The 11,076-nt window shown below is 38.8% G+C and overlaps 1 protein-coding gene across 1 annotated transcript; it reads right to left on the reverse strand.

Annotated features, from left to right (window-relative positions):
• Window positions 1-1,265: 1,265 nt before the first annotated feature.
• On the reverse strand, window positions 1,266-9,754 carry MS3_00001242 (uncharacterized protein). The gene is made up of 2 exons (XM_051208720.1): window positions 9,152-9,754; window positions 1,266-5,183 (listed from the first exon to the last, which is right to left on the reverse strand). The coding sequence occupies exons 1-2, from the start codon at window positions 9,547-9,549 to the stop codon at window positions 3,668-3,670; spliced, it is 1,914 nt and encodes a 637-aa protein (XP_051072195.1). The 5' UTR covers window positions 9,550-9,754; the 3' UTR covers window positions 1,266-3,667.
• Between the last annotated feature and the right edge of the window lie 1,322 nt (window positions 9,755-11,076).

The following is an 11,076-nucleotide window of genomic DNA, read 5'->3' on the forward strand; positions in this document are numbered from 1 at the left end:
CCATTTTTCATCCCTCATAACACTGGGACTATTTGGAACGGTGACTGTTTTATCCAGATCTTCGGTTCCCATTAAAGGTGTATTATTAACAATGTCAGTACCAGGTGGTACTACTCCCCCTGTTAATGTCAACGAAGATTCCACTTTTACGTCAGTCAGAGTCGGTTGTTTGAGGCGTCGCGTAACAGCAGGTACTACACTGATACATTCGTCGCTGTCAGTGCCCGTGTTGTCGGCGCATATGCCATCCTTCTTTTTACAGGCCAAAGCCAACAGGCTCATAGCCTCCTGTATTAGTAATGCCTTGTTGGCACAGCAAAACATGCAAAGCCAATGTGAGTTAGACTTCGAGCATCTTTTGTATGCGGTGGGACTTAAGCGGGTGCACATTTTGTGGAACCACTTATGGCATTCGTCACACTGCATCCCCTCTTCCACAGGGAACAAACAGTTTGGTTGCCCACATTTGTGAGTCTTACCAACCATTGTAATTCGATTTAAAAGGTTTAAAAACAATGATTGACTCCTTGGAACTATCTATCTCACATAATTTATCACAGACACTTCAGATATTCTTTGATCGAAACATATCTAGCTGCTGTGAGAGTTTCAATAACCTAGTAATATGTTTTGTATATATCAATTTTTTGCAATTGCATATATTCGTGTACTTGACTGCAACCACAGTTTTATTTAGTCCTATTTAATATTCAGTCGAATTAAAAATTTCAGATGATCGCCAAAAGTTAATAAATTCATGAACAATCCTTTGATGTCACACACATTCTATAACTCCAATCCCTTCAAATACATTATTTAAAGATTATTTCTGAAGCCAATTAGTTACCTGAGTATCCTCTCATGAGTCATGATCTAGAGAATCATGCCTTCGGTAATATATATGGCCTGATAGTTTTGTTTGTCGGTTATACTCATTTCTTTTTTATAATAATAAGATATTGTAGAACACCTATAACTCAAAATAATCCGTTTTTGTTTTGTCGATTGTTTCTTCCTGTCTTGCATGGGACTTAGAAGTTTACTCCACAAATTCCTCAGTAGAATGATTTAGTCGTATCCGATATACTTTGAAAGTACATTCAAACTAGAGTGAAGTATTCTTGCTTGACAGATCTTAAAGTTTGTACAATTATCCAAATACAACGATAGAGGTACCTGCAAACATTTGTTCGAATCATGGCCAGCTACTAACCTGAATAGTTTCTTTTACCACCTAAAACTTGGTACAATATCTTCGTTATGCTGTTGACTACGTAGACTCAGGAAACTTGTGAGTTCCTAATATAATGACGACTTGTCTTATGTAACTCCCAGATCTGTATGGTTTTCATATTTTTACAACTGTCACTCTCATTTAGGATAATATTATTATGAGTGTTATAAATCAAATGGAAAAGGCCATCGGAGGAGTAGATGGAGAATTTCTAATAGATAAACCCATACAAAACAGCTGCACCACAATCTCATTATGATTTTCATAAAAGCAGACACTGTATTATCAATCTGTCTTCGCTGGAAACATTTGAATAATGTTAAAGAAGTGTGGGTTTTCGTGAAAACTTTTACTTAGATTTTTAGGAACTCCGTCCAACTGACACAGATAATTTACGTAACCGAGTAAAAAAGTAGTTTAGTGAGTTGCGAATGTCATGATATGAATGTAATGTTCATAATATCATAACTCGATGAATGAGTAATATAATAGCGTAAATGCCATAATTTAATTTCAGTATGAATACTGGTTATAATTCCATGATAATCTGATCATGAAAACGTAGTAATTGTAATAATCACTGTGGATAGATCCGAAAAGTAGATGAATGAGAAGAATTAATACTCGAACAAAGTACCGATAAGAATATGATTTGAGCATTTCCATGTCATTGATGTACTGGCTTCGTTGCCGGCGTCGAATTTTAGAGACTACGCCGTCTGCGTTGCTTGTCGACATAGCCGGGTACGTGGCGTTTGTTCTTTGAATTCGTAGTTGGAAAGGTACTTCCACGACGTGTTTTTGTACGTTGAGGTCAATTCGAAATACGGTGCACCAGTTTAGCGATTTATGATCTGACTCCGAGTTTATAGTATGATGAGGTCAATGAACAAAACGAGAATCTGGCTATGAGAAAAATGCGATAGATGATTTTGTGTGACGGTCAACCTTTGATTGTTGACACACTGAACACTCTTACCCATTTTTATACTACTATTTGTAAATTTGGCCATAGATATCTGGCACTGATTGGCTTGGTAGTAGCTTTCGCGCCGAGATGAGATGTAGTATGAAGAATATTAAGTATTAATTTCCTCACATTTTGTGTGGACGAAGGTCGAGGCATCACCCTGGTCATGTGACCCAAAATCAACATGCCTTTAATAGGTGATGGTAGATGTCCTAGTTTGAGACTGATGTGCTCTGATACAAGTAGGTTCTGAAATTCTTGATCTTTCTGGTTGTCTCTCAACGCTTCTACACCTTTTGCAGCTTGTTGAATTATGTTAATTTCTAGCCGAGATAATACAGCCACCGTCTTATTTTCCTGACCGTTGGCATGTTGTATATCACTGGTGAACTCTGATATAGTCATGTCGGACCTCTCGAGAAGAATATTTGAGGCTCTTGATTTTAATGCACTGGTTGGTGGTTAGTGATCCATACGAACAATGAAGTCCCTGCTTTCCAACATGTGCCAAAAATGCATAGCGGTCAGATAGACTACGATAGATTCTCGTTCGAAGGTAGAATATCTCAACTTTGCTGAAGCGAGTCGGTTTTCAGGAGTTTTCAACTAGTTCGTTAAGAGAACTGTAGGATCCAAACCACGTTTGGACTGCTGGACAGCTGCCTGGATAAGTTCGATACGCGCCCTCGCCCGTTTGAAACCAAAACAAGGTAATTGGGTAAGATAGCGGTTCTATAATTTATCATAAATTTAAGTATACATTATTACCTAAACAAATATAACCACACAGCTATCCAACCAATAATTGTTTAATTGATCAAATCTAAACTACAATAAATAAGAAAGTTGATAAAGAATGCAAGAAAATTACCAATCACCACAAATAAATGTTATTCTATCCTGTCTGGATAGATCACGTACAGATTCGTTCAAAAGGTAATAATTGGTCACTCTATAACACAGTGTTTTCAATTCTGGAAGAGTGCTTCAATTCACAACCAAAATGCACAATTCCAGTCAACACAGGTCAAGCAATCAAAGGCAGGAACCAACCAAAATGACTGCCGCTCAGACTTAGTATAAAGTAAAACAACATAAGTGCAGTTCGGGAAGAAACATGGGGAATTAGTGAAGGTGTGGTAAAAACAAAAACTATAATAAAATACAAAGATTAACAATTCAAATGTAGTCCAAAAGTTAACAATGTACAACTAAGAAGATCAATAGGAACAAAGTGCAAGTATATACATGGAGGGATTTTCACAAACACACAAGGCATTCAAAATGGATCTTACACCGGCCCCCAAAATCCCTCCATATCACACAAGCTACCTTGATGCCTACGGTCATGGTTCATTATATAACATATCACACCATAGGAACGAGTAGGACTTACAACAGTACGCCTACTCGACCTAACTACATCAATAACAACAAAGACTAATCCAAAGCTTCAAGGAGACCTACTTCTCCTGTTCTCTCGTGATCAACAATAACAGTCTTGGTATAGACCTAATCACTATTCCCCAAATTACACCCATGCTGTTGGATGAGGACCTCGCTGACAATTCAATATTTATCTTCTGCTGATTCGAATGTTGCACAAACCTCCTTAATTCAGAATCTGCTCCCCTGAAGCTTGACGCACTATCACTGTAAATCTCCGGAGGTTTCCTTCTTCTTCCAATAAAACGTAATAAGGCCATTATAAATGAACCAGTAATCAAACTATACATCAGTTCAATATGTATTGCCCATGTTTGCAAACAAGTAAACACATATCTATATCCTTTTTCTAATGACCTTCCTATGTGTCCTGGTTCTTTATGACAATGTCTAATTATCGTTTCCGTCACTAAGTGTCGACTGGGTAAAATTACTGGACGTTCAAAAGCATTGAATAATTTTGAGTAGCTTAGACGACCTGTAACACAGAGTAACCCATCAAGCATTATCGGTGATAAACCTTTCAGATCATTATGACTTACTACTTTACTTCTGTTTCTAAATTCACTAAATAATTCTCCACACACTTCCTTTTGAACCATCAATAAATTCTTACCCTTGGCGATGTCAGGCTCCTTGACCTTTAAACATCCTAGATGAACGGATCCTTCATGACTCGGTGAACGAAGCACCATCAGAAATTCTATGAACCTTCTAAGCCAGGCTACGGCCCCTACTAATTTCAACCACTCGGATTTATAAGAGAGAATGGGTGACATGTTTTGCTTTATACTACTCAGGTTAACCACAGCAATTTTTCTAAACTCAATATCGTCAGGAGTAGGTTCCGGGCAGTCAGTGATTGTTATATAAAATTTGCCATGCAATAAAGTAGGACATTTGAACCAATATTCAAGATCGATCATTTTTTGCATACTTCCTCTACATAATAATTCACTTATATGCTTAACGAAACTCTTTGCTTGATCACAATTGGGAATGGATATCAAGCAATCATCAACATAGAAATTATTCTTGACAGCATCTACAACATAACCATCATAACCGTCAGAGAATATTTGAGCCGTCTTATTCAAGGTAAAGTTCGCACGAAACGGCGATGATATGGCACTAAATGGATGAGATGTCATTTGAAACTCAGATGGTTCCCTCGACATGTCTCCCTCCTGCCACCACAGAAATCTTGAAGCTCCTCGATCAGACTCAGAGACCAATTGCATGAACACTTCTTCAACATCTGCAGGGATTGTAACTGCCTCCTTGCGAAAACTTAATAATATACACATTAACTCATCAGTGGTATCGGGTTCTTGATAAATCATATCATTTGTGGAAAACCCTGCAAACTCGGCGGCACAATCAAGGACCACTCTAAGTTCCTCTGGTTTTTTCATGTTCAACACTGCATGATGAGGTAAATACCCTCGAGGGCGATAATTAGGCTGCAAATATATTTCAAGGACCCTCTCCGCATAAGTCTTAGTAAAATTACTTTCAATACTTTTGATGTACCTGATGTTCAGGCTGACGTCCTTCGACAACATACCTTTCAAACTTTGTAATCTACGGTTTGCTACTTCATAATTATCCACTTTCATATTTGGATTCTTTTTCCACGGTATAGAAACTACAAAATGACCGTCGCCGAAGTGCGTGCCCCCTTCCACAATCTTTATAGCCCCCTTGTCGTCTACTGATAATGATTTATCACTTGAATAAGCATCTGAAAACTCATCATAAAGCTTACGTATTTCGTTCTCCAGTGTCCGTACCTTACTGATATGATTAACAACTCTTTTCCTATATTCCGAGCATGATGGCTTATCATTTACGACGTTGCCTGTCGAGTCAGTGTGCAGCAGAACGTGATGCCTCTTCTTACAACTGTCAACGTTACAGAGCCTTGTCATCTTACATTCATTAATCTTATGTCCTTGTCTAAGACAAACAAAACAGATACCCTTGCTTTTAGCGTGAGACCATCGGTCTTGGACTGTAAGCGCTAAGAACTGTGGACATTTATCAATAGCATGGTCGTAGGAACACATACTGCATTTAGTTTTCGTCGTCGAACTATTCCCTTGCACCGATTTCACGTGGCAGTTCGTCTTCACGTTATGTCCTTTTCTTGAACGGTTTGCTAACCGTCCAAATCTACTACAAGCCACTCTTGCACGCGATGCGATAAACTGAGTGAGCTCGTCGAAGGTCGGTTCCCTGTTATCTTCAGTCAATTTATCCACCCAGTCCGCCCACTGGGCTTGCAAAGATTGCGGCAAGAGTCTCACTATTCTTTCCAAGGTAACTAAGGAATTTAGATCAGAAGTATAATTCATCTGCTCCAAGACCATGGCACAGTTTTCCATCTTAATAGCCAAATTTGATAGTTGGTCCCCGTCAATATACTCAAAATTCGCAGCACTGAATAAGTCCTCTAGTGTTTCTCGAGCAATTACGTGAGGCTGTCCGAAAAAACGTTTTAAAATCTCCCTTGCTCTTTTATAGCCAGAGGATGCCTCCGTCATGACGCAACCTTCAAAAGCTGTTTTAGCCTTGCCCTTACAGTAGTGTATCAAATAGAGTAAGCGCTGGCTATCATCCGTGACTCTTGACGCTACATACGTCTCAAATTGCCTTATAAATTTCCAATAACCTCTTGGCTCTCCATCGAAATAACTCAATTCAACCTTTGGTAGCTCTGGGCCAACAACGTGGACTATAGGCGACATGCTCTTTCCTAGTAATTCAGGCCTTTGCTCCTCCTTTAAACTAAGATTTTTACATCATCTGACATCGAATTAAGGCTAGAATCACTGCCATGATAATTAACCCTATTTAAGTCTGAACCATGACCCTTAAGGACATCAAAAGGTACTTGCTTGACGATAGGGGATTCTTCGTTAACATCGACGAACTTTGAGCCTGATCTCCGACGACGATTAACTGGCATTATAAGCGACACGACCAATTATTTCCAGAAAATCCGTGAACGATTACCAAAGGATTTCGGCCAAGTAATATTTGTTTAGAACTGTAGGGAAACGACCAAATATTTTCAAGAAGGATAACCAAAATCCACGAAACGATTCCCAAACGACTTTGACCAATTAATATTTGTTTAGAACTGTAGGATCCAAACCACGTTTGGACTGCTGGACAGCTGCCTGGATAAGTTCGATACGCGCCCTCGCCCGTTTGAAACCAAAACAAGGTAATTGGGTAAGATAGCGGTTCTATAATTTATCATAAATTTAAGTATACATTATTACCTAAACAAATATAACCACACAGCTATCCAACCAATAATTGTTTAATTGATCAAATCTAAACTACAATAAATAAGAAAGTTGATAAAGAATGCAAGAAAATTACCAATCACCACAAATAAATGTTATTCTATCCTGTCTGGATAGATCACGTACAGATTCGTTCAAAAGGTAATAATTGGTCACTCTATAACACAGTGTTTTCAATTCTGGAAGAGTGCTTCAATTCACAACCAAAATGCACAATTCCAGTCAACACAGGTCAAGCAATCAAAGGCAGGAACCAACCAAAATGACTGCCGCTCAGACTTAGTATAAAGTAAAACAACATAAGTGCAGTTCGGGAAGAAACATGGGGAATTAGTGAAGGTGTGGTAAAAACAAAAACTATAATAAAATACAAAGATTAACAATTCAAATGTAGTCCAAAAGTTAACAATGTACAACTAAGAAGATCAATAGGAACAAAGTGCAAGTATATACATGGAGGGATTTTCACAAACACACAAGGCATTCAAAATGGATCTTACACCGGCCCCCAAAATCCCTCCATATCACACAAGCTACCTTGATGCCTACGGTCATGGTTCATTATATAACATATCACACCATAGGAACGAGTAGGACTTACAACAGTACGCCTACTCGACCTAACTACATCAATAACAACAAAGACTAATCCAAAGCTTCAAGGAGACCTACTTCTCCTGTTCTCTCGTGATCAACAATAACAGTCTTGGTATAGACCTAATCACTATTCCCCAAATTACACCCATGCTGTTGGATGAGGACCTCGCTGACAATTCAATATTTATCTTCTGCTGATTCGAATGTTGCACAAACCTCCTTAATTCAGAATCTGCTCCCCTGAAGCTTGACGCACTATCACTGTAAATCTCCGGAGGTTTCCTTCTTCTTCCAATAAAACGTAATAAGGCCATTATAAATGAACCAGTAATCAAACTATACATCAGTTCAATATGTATTGCCCATGTTTGCAAACAAGTAAACACATATCTATATCCTTTTTCTAATGACCTTCCTATGTGTCCTGGTTCTTTATGACAATGTCTAATTATCGTTTCCGTCACTAAGTGTCGACTGGGTAAAATTACTGGACGTTCAAAAGCATTGAATAATTTTGAGTAGCTTAGACGACCTGTAACACAGAGTAACCCATCAAGCATTATCGGTGATAAACCTTTCAGATCATTATGACTTACTACTTTACTTCTGTTTCTAAATTCACTAAATAATTCTCCACACACTTCCTTTTGAACCATCAATAAATTCTTACCCTTGGCGATGTCAGGCTCCTTGACCTTTAAACATCCTAGATGAACGGATCCTTCATGACTCGGTGAACGAAGCACCATCAGAAATTCTATGAACCTTCTAAGCCAGGCTACGGCCCCTACTAATTTCAACCACTCGGATTTATAAGAGAGAATGGGTGACATGTTTTGCTTTATACTACTCAGGTTAACCACAGCAATTTTTCTAAACTCAATATCGTCAGGAGTAGGTTCCGGGCAGTCAGTGATTGTTATATAAAATTTGCCATGCAATAAAGTAGGACATTTGAACCAATATTCAAGATCGATCATTTTTTGCATACTTCCTCTACATAATAATTCACTTATATGCTTAACGAAACTCTTTGCTTGATCACAATTGGGAATGGATATCAAGCAATCATCAACATAGAAATTATTCTTGACAGCATCTACAACATAACCATCATAACCGTCAGAGAATATTTGAGCCGTCTTATTCAAGGTAAAGTTCGCACGAAACGGCGATGATATGGCACTAAATGGATGAGATGTCATTTGAAACTCAGATGGTTCCCTCGACATGTCTCCCTCCTGCCACCACAGAAATCTTGAAGCTCCTCGATCAGACTCAGAGACCAATTGCATGAACACTTCTTCAACATCTGCAGGGATTGTAACTGCCTCCTTGCGAAAACTTAATAATATACACATTAACTCATCAGTGGTATCGGGTTCTTGATAAATCATATCATTTGTGGAAAACCCTGCAAACTCGGCGGCACAATCAAGGACCACTCTAAGTTCCTCTGGTTTTTTCATGTTCAACACTGCATGATGAGGTAAATACCCTCGAGGGCGATAATTAGGCTGCAAATATATTTCAAGGACCCTCTCCGCATAAGTCTTAGTAAAATTACTTTCAATACTTTTGATGTACCTGATGTTCAGGCTGACGTCCTTCGACAACATACCTTTCAAACTTTGTAATCTACGGTTTGCTACTTCATAATTATCCACTTTCATATTTGGATTCTTTTTCCACGGTATAGAAACTACAAAATGACCGTCGCCGAAGTGCGTGCCCCCTTCCACAATCTTTATAGCCCCCTTGTCGTCTACTGATAATGATTTATCACTTGAATAAGCATCTGAAAACTCATCATAAAGCTTACGTATTTCGTTCTCCAGTGTCCGTACCTTACTGATATGATTAACAACTCTTTTCCTATATTCCGAGCATGATGGCTTATCATTTACGACGTTGCCTGTCGAGTCAGTGTGCAGCAGAACGTGATGCCTCTTCTTACAACTGTCAACGTTACAGAGCCTTGTCATCTTACATTCATTAATCTTATGTCCTTGTCTAAGACAAACAAAACAGATACCCTTGCTTTTAGCGTGAGACCATCGGTCTTGGACTGTAAGCGCTAAGAACTGTGGACATTTATCAATAGCATGGTCGTAGGAACACATACTGCATTTAGTTTTCGTCGTCGAACTATTCCCTTGCACCGATTTCACGTGGCAGTTCGTCTTCACGTTATGTCCTTTTCTTGAACGGTTTGCTAACCGTCCAAATCTACTACAAGCCACTCTTGCACGCGATGCGATAAACTGAGTGAGCTCGTCGAAGGTCGGTTCCCTGTTATCTTCAGTCAATTTATCCACCCAGTCCGCCCACTGGGCTTGCAAAGATTGCGGCAAGAGTCTCACTATTCTTTCCAAGGTAACTAAGGAATTTAGATCAGAAGTATAATTCATCTGCTCCAAGACCATGGCACAGTTTTCCATCTTAATAGCCAAATTTGATAGTTGGTCCCCGTCAATATACTCAAAATTCGCAGCACTGAATAAGTCCTCTAGTGTTTCTCGAGCAATTACGTGAGGCTGTCCGAAAAAACGTTTTAAAATCTCCCTTGCTCTTTTATAGCCAGAGGATGCCTCCGTCATGACGCAACCTTCAAAAGCTGTTTTAGCCTTGCCCTTACAGTAGTGTATCAAATAGAGTAAGCGCTGGCTATCATCCGTGACTCTTGACGCTACATACGTCTCAAATTGCCTTATAAATTTCCAATAACCTCTTGGCTCTCCATCGAAATAACTCAATTCAACCTTTGGTAGCTCTGGGCCAACAACGTGGACTATAGGCGACATGCTCTTTCCTAGTAATTCAGGCCTTTGCTCCTCCTTTAAACTAAGATTTTTACATCATCTGACATCGAATTAAGGCTAGAATCACTGCCATGATAATTAACCCTATTTAAGTCTGAACCATGACCCTTAAGGACATCAAAAGGTACTTGCTTGACGATAGGGGATTCTTCGTTAACATCGACGAACTTTGAGCCTGATCTCCGACGACGATTAACTGGCATTATAAGCGACACGACCAATTATTTCCAGAAAATCCGTGAACGATTACCAAAGGATTTCGGCCAAGTAATATTTGTTTAGAACTGTAGGAAACGACCAAATATTTTCAAGAAGGATAACCAAAATCCACGAAACGATTCCCAAACGACTTTGACCAATTAATATTTGTTTAGAACTGTAGGATCCAAACCACGTTTGGACTGCTGGACAGCTGCCTGGATAAGTTCGATACGCGCCCTCGCCCGTTTGAAACCAAAACAAGGTAATTGGGTAAGATAGCGGTTCTATAATTTATCATAAATTTAAGTATACATTATTACCTAAACAAATATAACCACACAGCTATCCAACCAATAATTGTTTAATTGATCAAATCTAAACTACAATAAATAAGAAAGTTGATAAAGAATGCAAGAAAATTACCAATCACCACAAATAAATGTTATTCTATCCTGTCTGGATAGATCACGTACAGATTCGTTCAAAAGG

The sequence above is a fragment of the Schistosoma haematobium genome, chromosome ZW (assembly GCF_000699445.3).
Source record: "Schistosoma haematobium chromosome ZW, whole genome shotgun sequence".
Lineage (NCBI taxonomy): Eukaryota > Metazoa > Platyhelminthes > Trematoda > Strigeidida > Schistosomatidae > Schistosoma > Schistosoma haematobium.